Source organism: Leopardus geoffroyi, chromosome X (genome assembly GCF_018350155.1).
Source record: "Leopardus geoffroyi isolate Oge1 chromosome X, O.geoffroyi_Oge1_pat1.0, whole genome shotgun sequence".
NCBI classification, from domain to species: Eukaryota; Metazoa; Chordata; class Mammalia; order Carnivora; family Felidae; genus Leopardus; species Leopardus geoffroyi.
In genome coordinates, this window is record NC_059343.1 from 41350769 (window position 1) to 41377728 (window position 26960).

The 26960-nt window shown below is 53.0% G+C and overlaps 1 protein-coding gene across 6 annotated transcripts; it reads left to right on the forward strand.

The window, feature by feature from the left end:
* Positions 1-1754: 1754 nt before the first annotated feature.
* Positions 1755-25737, forward strand: UBA1 (ubiquitin like modifier activating enzyme 1). Of its 6 annotated transcripts, XM_045472659.1 has the most exons (27): positions 5694-5932; positions 10446-10568; positions 10718-10834; positions 10966-11024; positions 11125-11293; positions 11382-11516; positions 12545-12651; positions 12914-13004; positions 13112-13244; positions 13734-13831; positions 13913-14059; positions 14217-14393; positions 14518-14622; positions 14728-14808; positions 15166-15321; positions 16972-17137; positions 17268-17464; positions 19571-19635; positions 19859-20054; positions 20762-20836; positions 20968-21157; positions 23063-23151; positions 23433-23525; positions 23668-23859; positions 24983-25084; positions 25190-25290; positions 25417-25737. In XM_045472659.1, exons 3-27 carry the CDS (start codon positions 10718-10720, stop codon positions 25550-25552), a joined length of 3177 nt encoding a protein of 1058 aa, XP_045328615.1. In that variant the 5' UTR covers positions 5694-5932; positions 10446-10568; the 3' UTR covers positions 25553-25737. The 6 variants fall into 6 exon arrangements, with proteins under 6 accessions (XP_045328619.1, XP_045328618.1, XP_045328615.1 ...); XM_045472663.1 differs by lacking the exons at positions 5694-5932; positions 10446-10568 and adding an exon at positions 1755-1961; XM_045472662.1 differs by lacking the exons at positions 5694-5932; positions 10446-10568 and adding an exon at positions 1931-2788.
* The last annotated feature ends 1223 nt before the right edge of the window (positions 25738-26960 follow it).

Consider the following 26960-nt stretch of genomic DNA (forward strand, 5'->3'; position numbering starts at 1 on the left):
TCAGTCAGTTAAACTTTGGACTTTGGCTCAGGTCATGATCTCATGGTTTGTAAGTTCGAGCCCCGCATAGGGCTCTCTGCTGTTAGCACAGAGTCCCCTCGGGATCCTCTGTCCCTTCTCTCTCTGCCCTGCCCCTCCCCCACTTCTGCTCTCTGTCTCTCTCTCTCCCTCAACAATAAATAATCTTTAAGATAAAGACAAAAAATAAAATGTAATTTATATAATGTGACCCCTCTGCTTAAAGTCCTTTTACAGCTCCCCACAAATCTTAGAACAAAAACCAAACATCTCAGCCTGGCTTATAATACCCTACTTGACATGGCCTCTGATCTCATCACCCTGTGTTCTCCCTTCCTCACCCCTCTCTGACTACACAGCCTTCTGCTCTTCCTCAAACAAGAACCTCCAACCTCAAGGCTTTGCACCTAATGTTCCCTCTGTCAGGAATGCTTTCTTTCCCCCATGTGACACATGGCCTGCTTCCTCACTTTTCACATGCCACTTCCTCAGGGAGGCAGTCCCTTAACTACTTTGCATGGGGTATCAGGGGAGGTCTCTCTGAAGTGAGGCAAAAGATAAATAAGAAGGAAAATATCTGGGACACCCGGATGGCTCAGTCAGTCAAGCATCCAAGTGCGGCTCAAGTTATGATCTGGTGGTTTGTTAGTTCAAGCCCTGCATTGAGCTCTGTGCTGACAGCTCAGAGCCTGGAGCCTGCTTCGGATTCTGTGTTTCCCTCTCTCCCTGCCCCTCCCCTGCTCGTGTTCTCTCTCCCTCAAAAATAAATAAAATTAAAAAAAAAAAGAAAAGGGAAAAGATCTGATGGGAGAGTGTTCTGGACTACTGCAAGGGCAGTCTCCTCCATATGTTCTTTGCTATGTTCTCTCAGTGCCCTGCACTTAGTAGGCACTCAAGAAGTCTTTTTCAAATGAATAAATTTGGAGGTTGTTGACAGGATATGAGATCCAGAATTTGGGATGAGGTGATAAAAGAATTTTGTGGTAAACACAAACATTCAAGCATCACCTTCTCTGCAAAGCTTTCTTTAACCACACTAAAAATGCAACCTGACCCCACAGATTTCCCCTTACCTTGTTCTATCTCTCTCCATAGCATTTGGCAGTTATCACACACATATATACAACACACGTATATATTTAATTATATATTCACATATGAATATAGAATAGACACAACGTATTCAAGACATTTATTATATGTATGTAAAGGTAAATTAGTTACATATTAACACTAGTTATCATGTTATGTCCACTAAGTAGTATTTATATGTCTATTTTGTTACATATAATTTGTATTATACAGTCATATATATCTGTTACAATAAATATATGCAAAACAATAATCTTTACTTATTTGTTATATGTATGGTCTATCTCTCTCGCTAGAATGTCAGCTCCGTGAGGGCAAAGGGAAGAATCCCTAGCGCCTGGCCCACAGCCTGAGCTCCATAAATGTCAAATGAATGAACTCATTTGGCCATCTGAGCCTCAGCCTTCCCATCTGTAGGATGGGTGTGCCTTTCCATCTGGAGGCACCCCATATTCCACTCCCCCTTCCCATCCCCCGGAGCCTATAGCTCCTGCAATTCCACAGCCCAGGTTTACATTTTCCCCTACTCTGGGAGCTGTAGCCCACCACGTGCACCAGGCACTGGCCAGACAGGACTACCACCCCCAGCATGCCTCGCGCGTTTAGGAAGTACCACAACCCGTAGGGGTGTCTGGGTCTGACACGGGCGCCGACGGCGCGGGAGCAGGGGCCAGCTTCCCTCTTGCTTAGCATCTGTGGTACGTCCCAAACCGGGCGCCCTCCAAGGCCCCGCGCTTCCGAGCTCCGCGCAAACTCTGGCTCTTGTACGACGGAGGTGGTTTGCTCTTCCGTTGCCCCGTGGCTTCGGCTCATCTCCAGCAGGAAGGCGAGGCTTCCGCCCGGCGCAGGGGGTGAGCTGGAGCACGGTGCCCCCAAACCCTGGACAGCATTTGGGGGAGGGGGCTCTACTGGGGGGATCCCCTAATGGGCACATTGGGAGGCTCTGGGCCCGGGGTGGCGCTTAGGGGTGGCTGTTTTCGAGGGGTCCCTTAGGAAGTGGCGTTTGGGGACGCCCGGGTGGGATTTTTGAGTCTGTTTTTGGGAGTATCACCGGGAGGCAGGGTTTTTATACCTCTCGGAGACAGGGTTTAAGGGGATGTTTGAGGAGACCCTTAAGGTCCGTGTGTTAGTACTCTGTCCATGGGGCAGGGTTTCGGGGTGCTCCCCAAAGAGAGAGGCGAAGTTTGAGCATCCCGAAGTCAGGGCGGAATTTGGGGAGAGCTTGTTTCAGGAAAGGTCTTGGTGACAGTGAGAACGTTCGGGACCGACGTGGCATTGTGGATCTATCTGTGGCCTTTGTGACCTCAGGCTGTATGATGAGGTCCCCCCGCGCTTGGGTACTCGGGGCGAGGAGAGTGGACACGTCGCGGTCCATATGCTTTTAAGGAGAGGAGCCCCCAGCCCAGGCTGTGGAAGGGACACTGGAACCCAGTGTGCCAGGCTCTTCCCGAGGGGACAGCGTGCCGCCGGGCCTTCGTTGGCCGCGGCTTTTTTCATTATTCATGAGGAGGTGGGGCTGTTGAGGAAGCCTATTTTTTGCCTCCTTCGCACCTGGTCCGCGGGAAGTATCGGCTTGTGAATTATTCACGAGAGGGCGGATCAGCGTGCTGGAGGGGTGTGCTGAAGGGGCGTTCTGCCGTCTGCCGGGCAAACTAGAACTCATTGATTAATCGTAAAGGTGAGTAGCGCCCCCCCCGCCCCCCGTTTTCCTTGGCTTTTCTAGGGGCGTTGCGCATAATTCATGAGGGGCGTAGCTCTTACGGTCTCATCTGCATGACCGGCTGTTAGCTTTCCCTTTACGGGTTCCAGATTTAAGCCTTAAATCTAAGCAAAGGAACGAGGCCTCCTGCATTGTTCATTCCTCATCGCTCAGTAATTCCAGATTATCAACAAAGGCTCTAGACTCCAATCTCATCCATCCTTGTCAGCTGTGTGGTCTTTGGCAAATCTTTCTGTGAGCCTGAAAATGGGTATGGGCATGATGATGGTCAGGTCATTTCACACTTTATTAGCCCATTTAATCCCCACAACAATCCTAGGAGGTAGGTTATTATTATCCCATTTTATAGATGAGGAAACTGGGACACCGGGAGGCTAATTTGCCTAAAGTTACTTACAGTCAGTGAGTGGCTGAGCCAGGATTCAAACCCAGTTAATCTAGTTCCAGAGTCTGTAGTCTTAATCAGATGCCATAATGTGTCCCCACCACCACCAGTTTAGTGGCAGGTACTAATAATGTTGGTCACACAGCACTTTGTGCCAGGCACTGTTCTAAGCCCTTTCTGCCTATTTACTCATTTAAACTACATCTCAAGGTAGGTTACTATTGTTGTCATTTTATGGCGGGGGCGGGGGGGTAGCAGGAAACAGTAGCCCAGAGAAGTGAAGTGTCTGGCCCCAGGTCACACAGCTAGTCATCGGTGGGTAGAAATGATTTTTGTGAGGGTTCAAGAGCTCTCTAAGGAGGTCACCTTCGAGCTAAGACCTGAAGGCCAGGAAGGAACCGATTTCCTGCTCTGCATTCCTGAGACCAGCGACACAATGCATGGAAAGGACCCATCACCATAATATGCCGCCTGTTAATGTGATCTGTTATTATTTGAGAGAAATGTCTCTCGGGTGCTTATTGTGTATCCGACAGTTGTATCTCTGGTGACCTGTTACTCTATCCTACCTATTCAGTGGACATTGTGGCGGCTTTAGCATTCTGTTTTCCAGTGTCCTTCTGGACGGTTGTCTCAAGGCATTGTGTTTTGTGTTTTTTTTTTTTTTAATTAAAAAAATTTTTTTAGGGGCGCTTGGGTGGCGCAGTCGGTTAAGCGTCCGACTTCAGCCAGGTCACGATCTCGCGGTCCGTGAGTTGGAGCCCCGCGTCGGGCTCTGGGCTGATGGCTCAGAGCCTGGAGCCTGTTTCCGATTCTGTGTCTCCCTCTCTCTCTGCCCCTCCCCCGTTCATGCTCTGTCTCTCTCTGTCCCAAAAATAAAAAATAATAAATGGAAAAAAAAATTTAAAAAAAAAAAAATTTTTTTTAATGTTTATTTATTTTTGAGAGAGACAGAGACAGAATGCGAGTGGGTTGGGGCAGAGAGAGAGGGAGGCACAGAATCTGAAGCAGGCTCCAGGCTCCAAGCTGTCAGCACAGAGCCTGACGTGGGGCTTGAACTCACAAGCTGTCAGATCATGACCTGAGCTGAAGTCGGACACTCAACCGACTGAGCCACCCAGGCGCCCCTATTTTTTATTATTTTAAAAAATTTTTATTTTTGTGTAATCTCTACACCCAACATGGGGCTCGAACTCACAACCCCGAGATCCAGAGTCGTGCACTCTGCCGACTGAGCCAGCCAGGGGCCCCAAGGCATTGTTTTTTAAATAATGCCCCACGTTGGAAGTTTCTCTCGCAACTGGATATACCGTCACCCATAACTAATTTTTTTTTTTACCCATAACTAATTTTATGTTATGTTATTTTATGTTATTTTGGGTTTTTTTTTTTTTTACTAATTTTATATTGATAGAGGTAGATATTTACATAGTTCTTTCATGTTAATATATAATACTTAAATTTAATAGTGCCCTGTGTCAGCGCTGCTCCGAGCTCACACTGTAATCCATATTCTCTCATTTTCCTAATAGCACATTTTGCCTTTATGAGGTAGATGGGTTCTGTTACTATCCCCATGTTACAGTTGTGGCAGCTGATGCACCTGCCAAAGGCATATACTGAGTCTAGATTTGGTTGGACCAAGGCAGCCCTGGTTCCTGTTCAGTTAAGTCAGGGGTGGGGAGGAGGCAGCTGCACTTCCCCTGGGTTTCCCCTTTGGTTGTGCAGCATCATCTTTCATTATTCATGAACAGGAAGGTGTGGCTGTGTTGCCTTGGCTGGAGTACCACAATCCCTACTAGCTGGGCAGGGCTGTCTTGAGTGTTTCCGTTCATCCAGCCTCATACATAATTCATAAGTAACTAGGTGGGGCCTTTCTTGACCCCTCTGAGTTTCCAGGTTGAGCTCCTGCAGCATCGTCATTCATTATTCATGAGCCTGGGCGGGGGGGGGGGCGGGGGGAGGAGTGTGTTTTCCCTTTGGTAGCACTACTTCCTTACTTGTGCTTATGGGGTATTAGATGCAGCAATAGGCGGACCGGCACCTTTTGTTCCAGCCCACCGGGCCTCATGCATTATTCATGATAAGATGTGGCCTTGGTCTCCTTGGCTTCCGGGCTGCTGTAAGGTCGTTAATTATTCATAAGCTACGGGGGCGTGGCCTCCATGTTTAACATTGGCTTTCTGGTTGCCGGGTGTTAGTCCACCAGCCACCAGGCCTCATGCATAATTCATGATTGGGAAGTGTGGCCTTGAGGTCCTTCTTTTCCTTAGCCTCCTGGCTGCAACAATGTATTCATTATTCACAGTTCCATGGGGCGTAGCCTTTATGTTGTTTTACCTGTTTTCCCAGTTACTGCCACCTTCACCACCAGGTGGAGCTCTTCCTCTTCGAATGAGTCAGGGACCATCATACATGATTCATGAAATGGGCGCGGCCTGCCTGCATCCGGGTTCCTGGGGGGTGGGGCTCAAGGTTTTGTTCCGGCCTCAGACTCCGCAGCCGCCATCTTGTGTCGGCGGCGGAGGTGAAGGAGGTGGCCTGGGCGAGCGCAACCACTACGGCCGGGGGAGGAGAAGGCGGCCCAGGCGGAGGCGATTCTAGGCGGCCCAGGCGGCGGGGAGGAGGAGGAGGAGAAGGAGGAGGAGGGTGGCGGCCGGGCTTGGCTTCGGCTCCTAGAGGAGTTGGCGGCGGCGCGACCCGGGGAACCGGCATTGGTAACAAACGGCCTTTCTCAGCGCCTTGGCTGGGGCAGGGGTTTCGGGAGGCATTGGAGGAGCCTGGGTCGGCGCTGGGCCAGGCTGGTGTCGGGACTGGTGGTGGTGACTTGGCGGTGGTGATTCGGATGCTAGGGATCTGTGGGGGGGGGGGGGGGACAGATCTTGGGGCGGGGTCCACATTTCCCATCCTGGACCAGCCCAGTCCCTCGGGCTCTGAAATCTGACCTTGGGGTCAGGACCCCCCCCCCCCCCCCCCGCCCCCAGGATCTGCTTTTAGAGACTCAGGCTCAATATCCTTAGGGTTCGGGACCCTGTCCCGAACCTTGTATCGCAGGTCAGAACGCCCCCCAGTAACCAATAGAGACTTACGGGATTGACATTCCTGGTCGAAGCCCCCCCACACAATGCAAGCCATTAAAGACCTACCCCAGAATCTTCTTTCAGACACTTCTAGTTTCTCAGTATTTGCTCTTGCACCTTCCAAGAGGGGCTAGACCGCCGGGAATGGCCTTCATTTCTGAAAATCTTCCCTAGCATCTTCCTTCAGGCCACCCCCCCTCCCCCAACTCACACACGCATTATCTGCCCTCAGAGCTTCCAGGGAGACTAGACCCTGTGAAAGACGATTTGGGCCTGGCCTCCATGTCAGAGACCCATTCACGTCTTCAACCCCAACCTGGCCCTATCGTCTTCCATCAGAAAGCCCAGCATTTCTAATCCGAAGTTCTCAACCTTTACCTTTAGAGGCTCCTCTAATTCCTAGTATCTGCCTTTAGAGACTTTCTGTACTTTAAGAGAATGCTTTCTTTTTCATGCTCAGTATTCTTTTTAGAGACTGCCTCTTGCGGGTCTCGGCATATCCCTGATCATAGGTTCCTAACTCCCAGGATGTTCCCTCAGAGCCTCCCAGAGGACCAGAAGCCAGGGCAGAACTGTTTGGACACATAACTTGTCCATCACAGATCCACCTGCCTTGGCAGACCCTATTGCCTCCTGGCCGGTCCATCAGACTCCTCTCAAACCCCACCCTTCACTCATCCTCTGCCTTCAAAAGCCAACCAGGGTTCCAGCTTCTCTCACAGCTCCCTTAACCTCACATCAAGCCTCAGGATCTGCCCTCAGAGTCTTTGAAGGTTCCCAGCATCAGTCAGAGGCCCCCGGCTTCTGTTTTCAGGTTCATAGGACCCCAACATCGTTGTCAGATGTCCCTTTCCCCAACAGGCCCAGTTGTCTGTCCTCAGTCAGAGTAGAAAACCCTCTTCTCAGCATCTATTCGCAGAGCCTCCATGGGATTCCACATAATTGGTCAGAGAAACCCAACCCTGCTTGGAGACCTAATCAGTATCTGCTTACTGAACTTTTTTTTTTTTTCCCCAACATTTATTTATTTTTGGGACAGAGAGAGACAGAGCATGAACGGGGGAGGGGCAGAGAGAGAGGGAGACACAGAATCGGAAACAGGCTCCAGGCTCCGAGCCATCAGCCCAGAGCCTGACGCGAGGCTCGAACTCACGGACCGCGAGATCGTGACCTGGCTGAAGTCGGACGCTTAACCGACTGTGCCACCCAGGCGCCCCTGCTTACGTATGAACTTTTTAGGGCTGGACCTGTCTGGGCTCAGCTTCCCGTCTCCTCGCTGTCAGAGCAGTTGCTGTACTTAGCATGTATCAATCAGAGATAAGACCAAGCCTTTGTGCTCCATTAGAAATCCCTCCCCAACCCTACCTGAGGACTTACATTCACCTCCGTAGCCTCCTGGGACTCTGATGTTGATGTCAGAGATCTCTCTCCCTACAAGTCCCTGTTATTTTTGGTCAAAGATTTTTCTGTGCCACCAGCATTTGCCCGATGAGACCCCTAGGTCCCCAGCATCCTCCTGATGGAGAGCACACCTCCCCCCAGACCCCAGCATCTTCCTACAGCCTCCTTGGGCCGCAGAATCCCCTACCCATTCCCTGTGCCACTTCAGGGGACCTGGCTACTGCCCTCCTCCTTGCAGCCTCTGGGGACCTCTAGTGTAATTTCCTGGTCCTTCTCTGAAAGATCCTTTCCAAAGACCCAGATATGAGTCTTAACAGCCTGGCTCTGCTCTGCCTGCCCCCTAGGGCTTCTAATCCCCTATCCCATCTCCCTCTGAGCCTCTATGGGCTCAGACAACCACCTCTTGACTCCTCTCTTTTATGTTCCCAGGGACTTCTCAGTTAATCCCTCCCAGGAGGTTTGACAGGCCCCAGCATCCTGTGCCCTAGCTTCCCCATCCTGATAACCTGACCCTGTGCCTGCCCCCTCTCAAACCTGCTCCAGGACTCCTACCTCAAACCTTCTTCTCTGGTTTGGGTGGTAGAGAATGCTCAGGCTTCACAATCACCAGTTTGGAGACCTCAGGCAAGTTCTGAAACTCTCTAAGCCCCAGTTCAGCTTTGCTGAACAATGGATAGTACATGCGTCCTAATTGGGGCCTGAGCATATGTTGAGGGAGAAAAGGTATCAATTTTGTACTGGGGGTGGGGAATCTTTAACTCCTCTCTGGGGTTTCTGCCCCAGAATCCCTCTGCTTGCCTTGACACTGGTCTGTTCCAAGTCTTAGCACTGGGCTGTTCCAAGTCTTAGCAATGGACATCCTCTCTGGAACAATCACCCAAAGCCTGATTAGACCCTTGCTGGTGGCAACAGGAATCCAGAGGTAAAAAGTGCACATATTAAAGATCTCTCTGGTTCTGGATCTTCTCTCAGATTTAGGAAGCAAGGGAGATGGTGTGTCCCAGACAAGGAAATGGGTGACAAGGCAAGGAGATAACTAAGTAATGGAGGCCACTGCAGGTGCCCAGGGAGGAGCTTAGTTATGTCTTCAAGTTGCTGAGTTCTGACCACAGGAGTAGACATTTTTAACCTTCTCAGCAGCCCCTTGAGGACAGTCCCATTTGTCCCTACTTTTGGAGAAAATGGGGCTCAGAGTAAATGAGATCCCTTCCCCAGGTCAGAGGGTCCGTAAATGGAAAAATATGGTTTACTTTGCATACTAATTCACCAACTTTTTCTTGTCTAGGTTGGTGCTTTGCATTCCAAGTAATTAGGTTGGTTGGCTCCAGGGCCCTAGCCAGCCTCCTGCCTTCTGGGTCCTCCTCCCTCACGGCTCATCCCTTAGCCCTGTGGGCTGGGCCCTGAGCTTGGTCCTGACTCTCTTCTTCCAGGGGGCGTTTGGCAAACAGGCCTGCACCAGTTGCCTGACTGTGGGCAAGTGATTGGAGTTCTCTGAGCCTTTGTTTTCTTATGTGTGATGTGGGAATGAGGTTATCTGGTTCGTGGGCATTGTTAGGATTAGACAAAGCCCTGTGATTGACAGGCGGTAAGCTTCTGGTAGATGGTAGGGAGCTCCTGTCCACTTGCTTAGTGTCAGAGTATGACAGGTGCCAAGATGAAATCTTAGGTACAGTGGGGGTGCTCGGTGTGATGGTGGGGGGAGGCAGAAATGGCTCATTGGAGGAGAACAGGGGCTTAGAAAAGCACTGTGGGGTGAGGGGAAATGATTCAGGGTCCTGTTGTCTCCAGCATCTGGATGCAGCCACACACAGCTTTCACTCCCACAGCAGGCTGTATTGTTCTGTCTCTGAGACCTGGTGTGTGATGCTTGGCAAGTTAATTTGACCTCGTGAGCTCAGGTTTTCTCATTTGTCTGGCAAGGACACTCAACCCTGCCTTGCAGGGTCAGGACCATTGAGGGGATGAAATGTGAGCACACCGGGCGGCCGCCTGGACTTCAGGGTCAGCAGATCTGTTCTGGGCCCCGCTTGGCCACTGTGTTTGTGGGAACCTCAGTCAGGTCGCCAGATGTCCCCGAGTGAGTTTTTTTTCCCTCCTCTGTTAGTTGAGAGATGTCGCCGATAGTAGCCCAAACCCTATGGGGGTGCCCTAAGGACAAAGTGAGGCAAGGCTGATGAAGTGCTCAGTGTGACATCTGGCGCAAAGAAGATCTCTAATAAATATTCATCCACTGTAATTGTCCACCTGTGTAAGGGGCTCCGTATGCAGACAGGGCTTGGGAAGCATGTGTTTTATCTCTCACCGTGACCTCTTTTGTTGGCCTGGGCCTTTCCCCTCCCGGAGCTGGGGGGAGGGGTGGAGTGGGCTTTGTAAAACTCTGCCTCCTAAGCCCTTCTGGGGGGACTGGGTTTTCGGCAAGGTGTCTCCTGCCATCACGTTCTCCTGATGGAAGTCTAAGCCATGTTTCCCTCCTGCGCCCCTGTCGCCGGGGTTAAGGGTGAGGAGAACAGCTGCTTGTTGTTGTGTGCCCGCTCTGTGCCAGGTTCTGTGGTCTGGGCTCTATTTCATCACTTCAGCAACTCCGTGGGGTAGGTAAGTTGCATTGTCAGCCCTGTCGCACAGGTGAGGGACCTGAGCCCACAGGGGTTAAATGATGCCTGTCAAGGAGCGGCAGGGTCTGACCTGAGCCTACACCCTCCTCTGACTTTCCCACAAGGACATTCTTCTTGTCACTCCTCTCACCCTGCAGGACTGGAGTCTCTCCCTCATGCTGGGCTGGGGAGAAAGGCGAATGGCCTAGTGGTCAGCAACATGGATTGCAAGCCAGACCACCTGGGTTCAGATCTTAGCTCTGACAGCTGTGTGACCCTGGGCAAGTCACCTCACCTCTCTGTACCCGCCTCCTCTTCTGTAAAATGGAGACACTAGCCCTTAAGTCTTCCCTTCCCCCGCAGTCACCGCTAACCAACTGAAACGCCCATGTGCCCCAGGCTCACCTCTGACCCTCCTTTTCCCTTCCAGATGTCCAGCTCGCCGCTGTCCAAGAAACGTCGCGTGTCCGGGCCTGATCCAAAGCCGGGTTCTAACTGTTCCCCTGCCCACTCCGTATTATCCGAAGTGCCCTCGGTGCCAACCAACGTAAGTGTCTTCTCCCTGGACCCTGGCAGGCAGGGTGGTGGCGGTGGTGGGTGGGAGAGCCTTCTGTATCACTGTGCATCTGTCCACGCCCTCCTCCATTTCTCCCCCAACCTGTTCTTCTCTGTCCCTAGGGAATGGCAAAGAACGGCAGTGAAGCAGACATAGATGAGGGCCTTTACTCCCGGCAGCTGTAAGTGGGGCCTAGGTTGGGCCGAGCGGTGGGAGGGGCGCCGGGAGGATAGGGTCAGGAGGGCCAGGCCTTGACCTGGAATCACCCCCTGACCTGGCAGGTATGTGTTGGGCCATGAGGCAATGAAGCGGCTCCAGACATCGAGCGTCCTGGTGTCAGGCCTGCGGGGCCTAGGTGTGGAGATCGCCAAGAACATCATCCTTGGTGGGGTTAAGGCTGTCACCCTACATGACCAAGGCACCGCCCAGTGGGCTGACCTCTCCTCCCAGGTATCTCTCCCTGGCCCTTCTTCCCTGCTGACGTGCCGGTCCCCCGGGCTCCGCCGCCACTCCCTCCTTCCCTGGCTCCCTTTTGCAGTTCTACCTGCGGGAAGAGGACATCGGGAAAAACCGGGCTGAAGTCTCACAGCCCCGCCTCGCTGAGCTCAACAGCTATGTGCCTGTCAGTGCCTACACCGGGCCCCTGGTCGAGGACTTCCTTAGTGGCTTTCAGGTACCTGGGGTTGGGGGTGCAGGGGGTGCTACCCAGCCTCCTTCCCAGTTTTCTCAGAGTACATCTCTGCTTTGTTCATTAGTTCTCTATTAAGTGGTCTGGGCTGTGTGCCAGGTTTCATGCTAGGGATGCAGGTGGGATTTGGACCCTGGGCCTGCCTTTTTGGGGAGCGGGGCGTGTGAATGGGCAAGACCTGTGGCGTAATGGTTGTGAGCACGGGCCGGCGCCATGCTGCTGTGGTACGAGCCTCTAGTCTACTAGTGTGGCCTCAAGCAGGTCACTTCATCTCGGCTTTACTTTTTTTCATTTGTGGACCTGGGACCGATAGTAGTACCTACTTCGTAGAGTTTCTGTGAGGGCTAAGGGCTTAGAATAGCAGCTGGCACATGATAAAGGCCATCTGGTTATTCGTTAAATAAAAACTCTGAGCCGGAAAGAGGAGCTATGGGAGCGGAGATTTGTGCCCTGGGTGTCCCCGTGGGCCAGGGCACTGCCGCTGAGCCTGAGGCAGTCGTAGGAGCTCGCCCTGGCGGGGAAGGGCGGGCGGGCTTTTGGGCAGAAAGCAAAGTCCCAAGGAACACGGCTGAGCGGGCATTGTCTCGAAAACTGGGAGCACGTGGGTGTGGTAGGAGTGAGCTCAGACTTTGGCTGCGGAGGGAGTTTTACTGCTGTGTCTCCCGGGCCAAGGCAGGGTTGTGGGCAGGCAGCAGTGGGCGTTGGTGTGTAAATGAGTCAGCTGTTCTCCGCACTCCGTCCTCCTGGCCGCCTCATCACCTTGCCTGCTACCTTGCCCGCCCTGCCGTAAGGATTGGCATTTCTCTTCGCTGCGTCTCACCCTGGCTGGGTCTGCCTCATCGTAGATATTTTGTGAAAGGGAGTTGAACAGGCAGAGCTTTAAGGATTCTTCTCTCTGAGCCGCCACCACCCCCCCACCCCCCACCCCCACCCCCGGCACCAACCTTCCTCCGTTATTCTCTCTTCTCTGCCCCAGTCCTGGGCCCTTTCCCTGAGCTTCCACCTCTCCACAGGTGGTGGTCCTCACCAACACCCCCCTGGAGGAACAGCTGCGGGTGGGTGAGTTCTGTCACAGCCGTGGCATCAAGCTGGTGGTGGCAGACACGCGGGGCCTATTCGGGTGAGTGCCCCCGGCCTTGTCCCCCGACCCCTGCCAGGTCCAGGTCAAGACCCCCAAGCTCTCACTGCCCTCAGCACCCCGCTCAGCCGCCCAGGTTTTGGATTCTGTGTGTCCAACTCCCCCCACGTGGCATGGGCACTGTGCAATTCCCAGCAGCTATGGGCTGAATTTGCTCAGCAAGTATTCGCTGCACCTTGAGGGACACACAGGTCCCCGTGAACATGGGACTCTCGAGCGTTAGCCCTGTTGCCTCCCTCTATAGGCAGCTCTTCTGTGACTTTGGAGAGGAAATGATCCTCACAGATTCCAACGGGGAGCAGCCACTCAGCGCTATGGTTTCTATGGTCACCAAGGTGAGATCAGCCTCGGGGGCCCTGGCAGGCAGGTGGGCAGCAGCAGGCCTTCCGTCTGCTCCTGGTACCCTGAGCCTGCCTCTGAGGCTCACTCTGCCTTTAACCAGGACAGCCCCGGTGTGGTCACCTGCCTGGATGAGGCCCGCCATGGATTTGAGAGTGGCGACTTTGTCTCCTTTTCAGAAGTACAGGGCATGGTTGAACTCAACGGAAGTCAGCCCATGGAGATCAAAGTCTTGGGTGAGCTAGGGCCTTGGAGGAATCAGGGAAGATAGGAGATATGTCCCTGGGCTCTGAGTGAGGGGAGACCCATCCTGGGTGTCTGAGGTAAACCGGAGATAGAGTCCCCTGCTGGTGGGCATGGGGTAGAGGCGCTATCTCATGTTTGAGCTGTTCCTAGAATAGGTCCCTAGTATCTGTGTGGAGGGGGAGAAGTTCTCTGGTGTTTGAACAGAGCAGATCAGAGGATCCACTTGTGTCTCAGCCAATTTGGACAAGGAGCAGAAAACGTCTTCTAGTATGGACTTGGGTCCAAGGACACAGGCTCTTGTGGGCTCTGAGCCTGGGTCTTGGGGAGAGGAGAGATAATTTCTAACGTCCAAGTAGAATCTGGGGTGGAGAGATGGCTCCTGATGACTGCGCTGGATCGGGGATGGATTTTCCCTTATCTTGGGGGTGTTGTGGGTTTTAGGGAGGGCGGGTAGCCTGACAGTTTCCCCGTCTACCTAGGTCCTTACACCTTTAGCATCTGTGACACCTCCAACTTCTCCGATTATATCCGTGGAGGCATTGTCAGTCAGGTCAAAGTACCTAAGAAGATCAGCTTTGTGAGTGTGGGGGGTAGTGAGTGGGCTGTGGGGGGTGGTTCTGGGCATTTCTAGGCTCTGATGATGCCCTGCCCCCCACAGAAATCCTTGCTGGCCTCACTGGCAGAGCCTGACTTTGTGATGACGGACTTCGCCAAGTATTCCCGCCCTGCCCAGCTGCACATTGGCTTCCAGGCCCTACACCAGTTCTGTGCTCAGCATGGCCGGCCCCCTCGGCCCCGTAATGAGGTGGGTGACTCAGTGGGCCAACCAGGGCAGATGACCTTGGCACTGAGGGCGCACCGTGCCTCTACCGGTCTACTCTTCCCCGTCCCCTTCCTCCCTCCCCATCCCTCTTCCACCAGTGGCCTGACAGGTGCCTTTTTGGTTCCTTCTGCCTCACCAGGAGGATGCAGCAGAGCTGGTGACCCTAGCGCGGGCCGTGAATGCTCGAGCCCTGCAAGCAGTGCAGCAGGACAGCCTGGATGAGGACCTCATCCGGAAGCTGGCATATGTGGCTGCTGGGGATCTGGCGCCTATAAACGCTTTCATTGGGGGCCTGGCTGCCCAGGAGGTCATGAAGGTCAGGATGGGTAGAGAGGGGCAGGGGCAGGCCAGGCACCTCCCTGAGTCCCATCATATATTGTCCATCTGTGTCAGTCCCCAAGTAACCACTGACCACTTTCCCTCCCCTCCCCAATCCCCAGGCCTGCTCCGGGAAGTTTATGCCCATCATGCAGTGGTTGTACTTTGATGCCCTGGAGTGTCTCCCTGAGGACAAAGAGGCCCTCACGGAGGACAAGTGCCACCCGGTATGTGTGTGTGGCCCATGGGGGGGGCCCATGGGGAAGACATCATTGGGGGCATTTCTGGCGAGGCTCCCTCTGACCTGGCCCTCGTCCCTTCGTGTTCCTCAGCGCCAGAACCGTTACGATGGGCAGGTGGCCGTGTTTGGCTCAGACCTGCAAGAGAAGTTGGGCAAGCAGAAGTACTTTCTAGTGAGTAATCCCCTTAGATGCCTGGAACCTTCACCTCCCTGGGCCTTCGGCTATCTCTTCTAGAGTCTCCCACCTCTCAAGGGAGAGTCTTGTGGTTCTTGTACCTCTGTCGCGTGCCTTTTGCCATGTTCTTTATCTCGAGGGAAAGCCTGGTGTGTCCTTCTGTTTCCCCCCACCCTGGCTGTGCCTTTCCTCAGACGACTATAGGTTGTTTTTTCTAGCCCTGAGACTTGGGGATGTGGCCCCTAGAGTCGCTTCACCTCTCCTGCTGTCTTTGGGGAGAGTGAGGAGTAATATGTGGTGTCACGCTCACCTGTGCCACCCTAACCAGCCTGTCTCTCCTCAACTGCCTCCTAGGTGGGTGCAGGAGCCATCGGCTGTGAGCTGCTCAAAAACTTCGCCATGATTGGGCTGGGCTGTGGAGAAGGTGGAGAGATTGTGGTCACAGACATGGACACTATCGAGAAGTCAAATCTGAACCGACAGTTTCTGTTCCGGCCCTGGGACGTCACGGTGAGTGGGCTGGGGAGAGGGGGTGAGATTTTGTCATCTCCCTTTTCCTCCTGTCTTTCGCTTCCATTCTTTCTGGAAAGGAGGCCTTTCCACCTTTTTCATTCAGTTCTTTCCCTCAGCTTCTCTGTGTCTCTCGTTCAGCATTTATCGAGTACCCTTCCATCGGATCTGCCGTGTTTCATCTTTTTTTATTTTTTATGTTTTCTTTTTCCTTGATCTCTTATCAGTGCTGGTTGGGACAGTGTGTAGGGGTCCCCCAAACCACACCCGGGTCCGATGCTGGACTAGGAGGACTCAGGACAGCTTGTGGCCATTTTCACGGCTATGATTTCTTCCAGCAAAAGGATGCAGAGCAAAATCAGCAAAGGGAAAAGGCACCCGGGGCGAAGTCTAGGGGAGACCAGACACAAGCTTCCGAGACTCCTCTCCCAGTGGAGTCGCATGGGACACCCTTACTTCCCCCACTAGCGAGTTGTGACCACACACGTGAAATGTTGCCAACCAGGGAAGCTCACTAGAGCCCCAGCACCTAGGGTTTGTACTATGGGCTGGTCACATAGGCACCGTCTGCTGGGCACATACCCAAATTCCAGCCTCCTAGAAGGAAAGCAGGAGTTCGGCACACATCACACTGTTTGCATAAGCAGTCTAGGCACAGTGAGCCACCCTAATCAGATAAGGAATGGTGAGAACCGTCCTGAAATCCAGGTTCCTAGACCGGCCAACCAAGGGCCGACCTTGCCAGCAAGCCTTCCCTTAGGAGAACATCTGTGCTACATTCACACTTTTCTGCCAGATGGAGCCCGGGCTGTTCAGGGATCGAGCTGGGAAGCCTTCTGTAAGGGACAGTGCCATGTTTGTCTGCCCAGGATCTGTTCCCCTTCCATTTATTGACTTAGTCACTAGGTAGTCGTGGGCGTAGGTGCTGCTCTTGCACTTGGGATACGCCAAGGAGACAAAGGCTCTGGAGAGGGAGGACAGGCCATAAGCAATCAACACAGCAAAGCGGTGCAGTTTGTAGTTAATGTTGGTAAGTGCTGTGCAAAGGAAACAACGAAAGCAAGCTAAGGGAAGTCAGGCATGCCCAGGAGATGGGTTGGCAGTTTTGCATTACAACGGCTGAGGAAGGATTTGTTTCTGCAGACCTGGAGGGTAGAAGTAGGGCCCCTTTTTCTGGGTAAGAGCATTCCAGGCCAGGATCTTGATGGTGTGGCGGTGGGTAGGAGATGAGCTAGAGGAAGTGGGAGCCAATTCATTTTCCCCTCAGTGGAGGAGGGACATGACCTGACCCAGGCTTTGAAAGGATCCTGTTTTGTTGGAGAGAATGTGCCCCAGCCCTGGGTGCCGTTCCCTGAAAGAGCGGTAGGTATTGGGTAGGCATAAACACAGATGCCTGGCCTCTTGTCTCCAGTTTGCATTTGTCTAACTGCTTCTCTTTCCACTGAGCCCCTGCCATCTCTGTTCAGCCCTAGCCGTGTGGCACTATCACAGACTGTCTCCTTCTAAATCGGGGAGCTTTCTGAACTCAGGGCCTGGTTCTTCCCAGGCATTAAATAAATCTACTTTTAGGAAGACAGCCCTATCGAGGTTTGTTGGATGAGTGCGTGAATAACTGAGCTCCGTTTTCCCGTCCCACCCTCGGCCCCCTAGAAGTTAAAGTCTGACACGGCCGCTGCAGCTGTACGCCAGATGAATCCGCACATCCGGGTGACGAGCCATCAGAACCGTGTGGGCCCTGACACGGAGCGCATCTATGACGACGATTTTTTCCAAAACCTGGATGGTGTGGCCAATGCCCTGGACAACGTGGATGCCCGTGAGTTTGGAGGCGGGTGAGGTGGTCAGGGCAAAGGCGTGCGCGCGTGCGTGTCGGGGGACTGTCTTCCCGTTCTCTGTTGACATTCCTTTCCTGACACTCCTGTTGTCTCCCCGCCTCCCCCCCATAGGCATGTACATGGACCGCCGTTGCGTGTACTACCGTAAGCCGCTGCTGGAGTCTGGCACGCTGGGCACCAAAGGCAACGTGCAGGTGGTGATCCCCTTCCTGACAGAGTCCTACAGCTCTAGCCAGGATCCGCCTGAAAAGTCCATCCCCATCTGCACGCTGAAGAACTTCCCCAACGCCATTGAGCACACCCTGCAGGTGATCAGCTTTGTGGGGAGAGGGGAGGGAGCAGCCACTGGGCCCCCTCAGGGGTCCCAAGCCTCCTGAGCTCAAGATGTGCTTTTTCTCTACACTGGCCTCCCTCACTTCCCATCCAGCAACCTGGGTTTTTAGAGCGATTCATTCATTCTTTTTCTTTTATTTTGAAAAGTTTTCAACATGTAGAGAACTGCAGAGAGTGGCATGACGAATACTCAGATATCGTTCCTCGCCTAGATGTTATAGTAACTGTTAACGTTAGGACCCTTTTTTTAAGTGCATTTTTTTCTTCGTTTCCTGTATTTTTCCTTGTTTGGGCTGGACTGTTATCACGGACTGCACAGCACTTCACTCCTTCATACCTCTAGTATGTTCTGCATAACACGGTCTCTCAGCCTTGGCATTGCTGACACGTGGGGCCACATATTTCTTTGTCAGGGTTGCGGGGACATCCTCTGCACTGTCCAGTGCTTGGCAGCATCCCTGGCTTCTGCCCACTAGATGCCACTAGCATCCTTTTGCAGTTGCGACAACTCAGGATGTCTGCACACATTGCCACATGCCCCCCCCCCCCCGCCAACTTCGGGGGACAAAAGCACTCCCAAGTGACAACTCCTATCCAGCCAAAACCCCACTTTCACGCAGAACAATTAACAGTATTTTCTTACTGCCTCCTCCAGTTATTTGTCTCTAATGCTTAGTCCCTATTCAGGTGTCCCCAGCTGTAGCTCAGAGTGGCTTTAACAGCAAGTTTCTCAGGATGATTCTGTTTGTGTGATGCATGTGCGAATAGAATACGGCACAGTGAGCCTATCACCAGGCTGAGTTATGACAAAGTGAACACACCTGGGTGACCGGCCCTGGGGCCACAAACCAGAGCCAAACGGCAACCCGAGGATAACCATTGTGCAATCAGAATGGCCCTGTGGTCTTTGAGAGCAAACCATTCAGGATGTTTAGTTAGGGGTGTGGGGCGAGACCAGGAATAGGGAAATAGAGAAAAACTGGTTTCCTCGGCCACCTTCCCTTCTGACCTATAGTTCAAGTGGGGGTGTTCATATTTGAGCACCCACCTCGGGCTCACTAAGCCACGTGTGACTTTGGACTCCGCCTCTCTGTGCCGGATTCCTCTTCTGTGAAATGGGGCTGACCGCGTGTCTGCTTCACAGCTGTAAAGCCCTTAGTGTTTACTGTGTATCTGGTGCTGTTTTAGGAAACTCAGTATATACACACTTGCTCGTTTTTTCTTTGCAACCTCACCACACAGGTATTATTGTTACAGCATCTGTTTTAGAGAGGAGGGTATAAAGGTAAGTGTTACTATATGCTCCTGAAGTCCCAAAACCATATACTAGGTAGCGGAGCTGGGGTTTGAACCTAGATGTCTTACCCTCCAAACCCCCTCGCCAGTGAGTGCGTTTATTGTCCTAGGAATTTTCACCGTGCTGAGTGGCTGTCTTGTTTGCTGCCAAGCCCCTGGGTCCTGTATAGCGAGCGTTTAGGTTTGGGTCTGAAGTTTTGGCTTTTTCTTTCCTTTTTTAAATTGTGGTAAAAAATACATGACCAAATTGTTTTGTTTTTTAATCAAGATGTAACGTATCTCTAGTAAGGTACACAGATCCTTAAGAATGACTTTGTTTTCACACGAACACTAGCGTAGAGCATAGCCGCTGGTCAGTTCAAGTTCATTGGTTTTTAAATTGAGGGGCCGTGGGGGGGTGGGGTGGAAGGTTGGGGACCCGTGGTGGGAGGCTTCTCTTTTCCCAGAGCAGCTGTGTTTCTTCCGATTGGATTTATTCACTTTCTTTTTTAAACTTGTTTCTTTCTTAATGTTTATCTTAGGGAGAGAGGGAGAGACAGTGTGAGTGGGGGAGGGGCAGAGAGAGAGAGGGCGACAGAGAATCCAGAGCAGGCTCCAGGCTCCAACTGTCAGCACAGAGCCCAACGTGGGGCTCGAACCCACGGACCGCAAGATCATGACTTGAGCCGAAGTCGGATGCTTAACCGACTGAGCCGCCCAGGAGCCCCTCAACTGATGGTCTTTCTAATGACGTACACCCATTTGTCAACCATCACTCCATGTAGTCCATTTGGTCTGTCTTGCAGTGGGCTCGGGACGAGTTTGAAGGCCTCTTCAAGCAGCCGGCAGAAAACGTCAACCAGTACCTCACGTAAGTACCCAAACGCCGCCCCCGTGCCACCCCTGCCTGCCAGCCAAGGCGTCCCTTCTGCTTTCCTCACCAGTAACACCCAGCACCAGGCACACTTGTCAAATGAATCCGTGAATCCTGGGGGTCAGGACTAGCTTCCCGTGGAGAAAGTGGGGTTGCCCTGGAGCCCACTCCTGGGGCCGCTGTGTAATCCTGCCCCTTTGACCCCTCCAATTCCTGATAGAGACCCCAAGTTTGTGGAGCGGACCCTGCGGCTGGCGGGCACCCAACCCCTGGAGGTGCTGGAGGCCGTGCAGCGCAGCCTGGTGCTGCAGCGGCCACAGACCTGGGCCGACTGTGTGACCTGGGCCTGCCACCACTGGCACACCCAGTACTCTAACAACATCCGGCAGCTGCTGCATAACTTCCCTCCCGACCAGGTAATGCCCGCTTGCCAGGTCCATTTGGCGCAGTGCGTTTTCCCGAGATAGGAACCTGCTGTGGGCTCTCCACGTGCTCTTCCCAGTCACCAGTCCAGCTGTGGCAGGCGCCCCGAGGCACGGGGATCTCAGAAGAATGATTAAGTCTGACCTGTTTCTCCCGTCGTATTGCCTTTGAGCCAGAGACTTCGTTTCTGTCTCCTTTACCTGTGGCATTCTGAGTCACACTTGATTCCCAGGGCTATACGATTATGGGGGAGAAGTTTTGTCGTTGAGAGTATGGGAATCCATATGGGTTCGAATCCCAGGTCCATTTGCACTTGGGGGAGTCACATAAGTTCTCCCTGCACCTCCGTTTCCTCTTGTGTGAAGTAGACCTGGTAGTAATTTACCTCGTGGGGGTTTTTGTGACGATTCGTTGATACTTACTAATAGTAAGTTAGTACGGTGCCTGGCCGTCTGTAAGAGTTGGTGAAATGGCTGTGTGTCTTGCACAGAGTGAGCACCCGCCTCAGTGAGGTCCCTGGTTCAACCTGGCATCGGAGCTTCCACCTCCAGGACCCTGCAGTCGGGGTCTTGCGTGACTGACTCCAGCGCCCTATGTGTGCCCAGAGAGTCAGGGCACGTCTGGGGCCAGTGTGAGGAGGCAGGCCTGTTAGGCCTCTCCTCTCAGGTCCTGCCCCTCAAAAATCTCTTTACTCCTCTAGCTCACAAGCTCGGGAGCTCCATTCTGGTCTGGGCCCAAGCGCTGTCCACACCCGCTTACCTTTGATGTCAGCAATGTAAGTCTCCTCCCTGGGGTCTCCTCAGGTCGGGTGGGGGGGTGGGGGGTGGGGGGTTGGAAGGGAAGGAGGCTGAGGCACATCAGGTGAGAGCTGATGGGTTCACCCTTCCGGGCCCTGCCTTCTCACAGCCCCTGCATCTGGACTATGTGGTGGCTGCCGCCAACCTGTTTGCCCAGACCTACGGGCTGACAGGCTCTCAGGACCGAGCTGCCGTCGCCACACTCCTACGGTCTGTGCAAGTCCCCGAGTTTACCCCCAAGTCTGGCGTCAAGATCCACGTCTCTGACCAGGAGCTGCAGAGCGCCAATGCCTCAGTTGGTAAGGGTGTTTGGCCAGTTGGCCTGGAGTCCCCACCTACCTTGTGCCTGGCCTGGGCCAGCCTCCCCACCGGTCCTTGGCCCTTGGCTCTGCTCTGCGACCCCAGGCCTGAGGCTTCCCCACACCTTCCTTTGATCCTTCCTCTGAAATGATGAAGTTCATTTGGGCAAATTCTCTCTCTCTCTCTCCCTCTCTCTCTCTCTCACACTCTCTCTCACTCTCACACACTCTCTCTCTCTCTCTCTCTCTCTCTCTCTCTCTCTGTCTCCCTCCTTCTTCTCCTCCCTGATGTTTTGCCTTTAAGAGAACTAGCTGTTTGTTTCTCGTGCTCCATGTGTATTTGCCTTGGAAAGAAAAACTTTTCTGTTTCTTTTTTATGTTTCTCTGGGGGGTATGAACTCCACCAATGGTCTCTTTCCCTGATATCTGCCCCCCGCGTTCCTCTGTGTCTTCATCTTAGTATTGCCCTCCATATATCTTTCCTCTTCCCCCTCAGCACTCCCCGCCCCCCCCACCGTCTCCCTCTCCATATCTCTTCCCCTCAACTCCCCGTCTCTCTCCATCTCTTTTCCTCCAGCTCATGCCGAATATCAGGTGAGGGGCCAGATAAGAACTCTTAGGCTTTACAGGCCACATAGTGTCTGTGGCTAATCACCTGTCACAGTTGAAGCATGAAAGCAGCCATACACAACATGTAAATGAATGAGTGTGTATGTTTTCCAGGAAAATTTTACACATACAACAGGTGGCAGGCTGAATTTGGTTCAGGGTGCTGACCCCTGGTTTCTATGTATTTATCTCTTTCCTTCTGTACCTGTCCCTGTCCATAGAATAGATACTGCATCTATAGCTTTGTGACCCGCCCTCCCCCCCCGCATTTACCATCACCACCCCCCCCATCTTCTCCACAGATCTCCCTTCTCCTGTCATCTCCCCATCTCCTTTCCCACATATCTACCCCCTCATATTCCTCTCTGTATGTTTATTCTCATCTTTTCTTCCACATCTCCATTTTTCTCCTCATACACATATGTAGGTATGTACGTATAGTTGTGTAAGTGGACACAAGATGTAATAGTGCATATTACACCTGTATAATGTACATATGGTATATGTAAAGTGTATATAAGCAATATGTAAGGCGTGTATGAAATATACAACATACAGGGGCGCCTGGGTGGCTCAGTCGGTTGAGCGACCGACTTCAGCTCAGGTCAAGATCTCACAGTCTGTGAGTTCGAGCCCCGCGTCAGGCTCTGTGCTGACAGCTCAGAGCCTGGAGCCTGCTTTGGATTCTGTGTCTCCCTCTCTCTCTCTCTGCCCCTCCCCTACTCATGCTCTTTCTCTCTCTGTCTCAGAAATAAACAAACATTAAAAAAAATAAAAGAAAAGAAATATACAACATACATAAAATTTCCTACTTGTCAAATGCCCCCAATTTTCCCCTTTTTATATCTTCTGCTCCTCTGCCATATCTTTTCTCTATCTCCATGTCTGCATGTTCCCCCCCAGTATTCCCTCTGTATATCTTTGTCGCCCCCCCGTCCCCTCCCCATAGTCTTATCCATGTCTCCCCACTTCTTTTGTAACATTCTCCCCAAGACGTATAGCTCTCCCATCTGGGTCTGTCCACGTCCACTTCCTCCTGATGTCTTGCTTAGTGTCTCTGGAGATCTCCCTCTTGATATACCCATTCCCCTTTCTGTCTCCTTCAGGTTTATGCTCTCTTGCCCTGCCCTACCTCTTCCCCTTGCGCCTCCTCTCTCCCAGGATAGTTTTCCTTTTCACATCTTTTCTCTACCTGAACATATTTTGCCATCCCTGCCCCCCACCCTGGGCTCCTGTTTCCCCCTCAGACGCTGGCCTGGGATCTAAATGGCTGATGGTATCCCTTTCTTCCTGCAGATGACAGCCGTCTAGAGGAGCTCAAGGCCACACTGCCCAGCCCAGAAAAGCTCCCTGGATTCAAGATGTACCCCATCGACTTTGAGAAGGTGCTGGGTGGGGGCCCTGGGCAGGCAGGGGGATGGGCTAGACAGAACAGGTCTGTGGGAATCTGGAGGCAGCCCCAGGCCTTTATGGGGATTGGATCATGGGCCTGCCACAGGCCCTGAAAGAAAAGACGTTCCTAGCCATGCGTTTGTGATCTGAGAGAGCCCAGCAGGTAATTGCAGTGGAGGATACTTGTGTCCCTAAAGTCCAGGAATCCTCTTTCTCCTCTGATCCTGTCATCATCTCCCCACCCTTCCCCTTCTCCGTCCCCCCATCGTAAAAGGATGATGACAGCAATTTCCATATGGATTTCATTGTGGCTGCATCCAACCTCCGGGCAGAGAACTATGACATTCCCCCTGCGGACCGGCACAAGGTGAGGGGAGTCTGGACCTGATTTCCTGCCTCCCCCCCCCTAAACCTCCCAGACTTGAGTTCTCCACATCCCATTCACTGTGTGTGGGCTCTGAGCTTCTTCTACCTTGACTACCACCTTTCTTGATCCTTCTGCCTCACAGAGCAAGCTGATTGCAGGGAAGATCATCCCAGCCATCGCCACGACCACGGCGGCTGTGGTTGGCCTTGTGTGTCTGGAGTTGTATAAGGTGGTGCAGGGGCACCGACAACTTGACTCCTACAAGAATGGTTTCCTCAACTTGGCCCTGCCCTTCTTTGGCTTCTCTGAACCCCTTGCCGCACCCCGTCACCAGGTGAGGGCCTACATCAGGTTAGGTGGGTTTGTGAGTGGGGTGTTTCTCTGTAGAGCTTGCTTTAGTTTGCTTCATAGCTTGTCACCAGGTGAGAGTTTCTGTCAGTGTGTACCTTCTTTTGTGCACCCGTATTCGTTTATTCACTTACCATATTTTGTGCTAAGTATTGGTCTGAATCTGCCAATGGAAGCCCTTAGAAAAGATGGGATTTTTTTTTTTAATTTTTTTAATGTTTTTATTTATTTTTGAAGGAGAGAGAGAGCTTGAGTGGGGGAGGAGCAGAGAGAGGGAGACATGGAATTTGAAGCAGGCTCCAGGCTCTAAGCTGTCAGCATAGAGCCTGATGCAGGGCTCGAACTCACGAGCTGTGAGATCGTGACCTGAGCTGAAATCGGACGCTTAACGGACTGAGCCACCCAGGTGCCCCAATGGGATATTTTAATTGTACCCAAGGAGGTTATTAATGACACAAAAAGAGCAACCAACGTCCATTGGGTGCTTATTCTAATTACTTTTACATGTTTCATTCATTAATTGAGCACCTGTGTGCCAGGTACTCTTGATAGGTGCCAAGAAACTCTATTGTGAAATAGAGTGTATAAATGACATGATAAGTGGTTTTAGAACCCCCAAAAAAGGGCAGGGTAAGGAGGACTTGAGTACCAGGTGACAAGGGGATGGGTCGGGGATTTTAAATGTGAGATGGTCAGGAAAGGCCTTGCTGGACAGATGACATTTGAGCCCAGACTTGGAGGAGAGGAGACCAGGCAGGCTCCTGGGGGGAGGGCATTCCAGGCAGTGGGATCAGTCTCCAAGGGTTCTGAGGTAGGAGCATGCCTGGCACGGTTGAGGAAGACTAAGTCGTTAGAGCAGGAGTGAGAGGTTGAGGGGGTAGAAGATGAGAACAGAACAGGATCCCAGTGATTAGGCCATGTGGGTCATAGGTCTTCGAAGGGTTTCCGTGCTTAACTCGGGGTTTGACAGAAGCCACACGTTTTTGACAAAAGAAGCTTGCAGTCTGACTTAGCGTGTTAGCATGAGCGGTGGTGAGTGGGGCAGAGGCCGAAGATAGGACTGACCCTTTGGTGGCCCCCATCCCATGGGACCGCTCCTTGTCCCGCAGTACTATAACCAGGAGTGGACGTTGTGGGATCGCTTTGAGGTACAAGGACTGCAGCCTAACGGGGAGGAGATGACGCTCAAACAGTTCCTCGACTACTTTAAGGTGAGGTCCCTCCCGCACTCTCCCCCGACCTGCCGGCAGCGCGTTCAGGTGACTCACTGGTCTGTCAATCCCCATGACACTGCTGTCCCCTTCTCCCTCCTCCAGACAGAGCATAAGTTGGAGATCACCATGCTATCTCAGGGCGTGTCCATGCTCTACTCCTTCTTCATGCCAGCCGCCAAGCTCAAGGAACGGTTGGATCAGCCGTGAGTTGGATGGCGGGGGGCCTCCACTTGCAGCTACTCCACCCCTGTTCACCACCCTCCGCTTCTGCCTCCCTGCCCCCCTCCTTGCCTTTTGCCTCTCTGACCTGCCCCTCCCCCCGCGCCCAGGATGACTGAGATCGTGAGCCGCGTGTCGAAGCGAAAGCTGGGCCGCCACGTGCGGGCGCTGGTGCTTGAGCTGTGCTGCAACGACGAGAGCGGCGAGGACGTCGAGGTCCCCTACGTCCGATACGCCATCCGCTGACCCTGTCCATGCCCGTAGACTGGCCCCAGCCCCACCCCCTCCAGCCCAGGGGCTCCCATTTGGCCTCTGGCAGTGGCCCAGCTAGCCACACTTGGTGTTCCCTCTTCATCCCCCTACCTGCACCCCTCTTGCCGCTGCTTTCTACCTTGTTTGGAACCTGAATCCTAATAAAGAATTAACCCAGATGTGGCATGCCCTGCTGGTTCCAGGGAAGGAAGAGACTTCCTGGAGCTGTCTGGTTCAGGTGGTAGCCCAAAGGGCTCAGCGCCCGCCGCCGCCCCCCCCCCCCCCCCCAGCTGCCAGTTGCCTGGGCAGAGAAAACATGGCAGTTGCCACCTCTTCCTCCTGCCCTCCCTGCTTAGGGAGAAATTAGAATGCGGGTACCCAGGCCCATGTGACTATATTTGAGCGGGGGTTCAGATTTCATCTGCTCCAGCTCCTAACTCCCTGCCATGTTGATTTTGAGAGGTAGTATAGAGTAGTGTTTGAGCAAGTCCTGTGACTTCTCTAACCTTGTTCCCCCTCTGTGAAGAGGAAAGTTACTGCGACTGGTCGGCCAGGGCTTGGTCAACGTGGCTAATGTCCTTGGGGCTGATCCCTTCCCACCTGGTTCAAAGCCCCAAGACCCTGGACAAGTCTTTACCGTCATGGTTCCCAGTGCCAGGAATGCCTGTGGTGCCCTGGTTGAACTTCCCAGCTGCACGAGGGCCTAAACAACTCTGTTGGACTGAGGAATGCCCGTGACTGTGCAGACTTTGCAGTTTTCATGCAAATAGTTGGCTTAGAACATCTGTGGAGGAAAAGCCCCTTTCCCATTCCACCCTGCTCTCCTTTGGGCCTGGTCTGCTTGTCAGGAGGCCTCCTACCTTACAGAAGAGAGCCAGCTGTGGGTGGTTGGTTACAGCAGGCTCACCACAGGCCCTACCAGGACCACAAAGCTCCCCACACTCCTCCGTGGCTCATGGCTGAGCGCTGTAGACAATTGAAAGCACTGATCGGACAGGCAGACTGGCCACCTGGTGTGTGAGGATGCCACTCCCGCCTCTCCGTCACCCAACCAGAAGGCCAGCTTCTCTCTCCCTCTTAGAAACAGACCCCTCATTCCTTCACTCAACCCTGGGTATTGGGAATAGCGCAACCTATCCCTGAACCGGACCTGACACTCCTCACAGAGTGTCCTGACATCTGCTGCCCTTCTTGGGCCAGCTCCAGACCCCAGGCACAGTGTATGCCCTTGTCCACCCTGTCTCGTGACTCTTTCTTGGCCTGCTCTTCTTGGGTGACCTCATCCTTCCATGCTTCCTTTTTATCTCCCTCCAGGACATTAGGGACTGAGTGTTTTACCTGTGGCATCTATTTAATGGTGATGCTACCTGTTTCAGGTCAAGCAGAGAGGTTTTCTCACCAG

What these genes read in the sequence shown, in the direction of transcription:
- UBA1 (XM_045472656.1), top strand. Translation starts at nt 10,718, where the DNA reads ATGTCCAGCTCGCCGCTGTCCAAGAAACGTCGCGTGTCCGGGCCTGAT. An exon ending in CATGGAGATCAAAGTCTTGG is followed by an intron (nt 13,245 to 13,733) that starts GTGAGCTAGGGC and finishes CCGTCTACCTAG; the next exon opens with GTCCTTACACCTTTAGCATC. An exon ending in GAGCGCCAATGCCTCAGTTG is followed by an intron (nt 21,158 to 23,062) that starts GTAAGGGTGTTT and finishes TTCTTCCTGCAG; the next exon opens with ATGACAGCCGTCTAGAGGAG.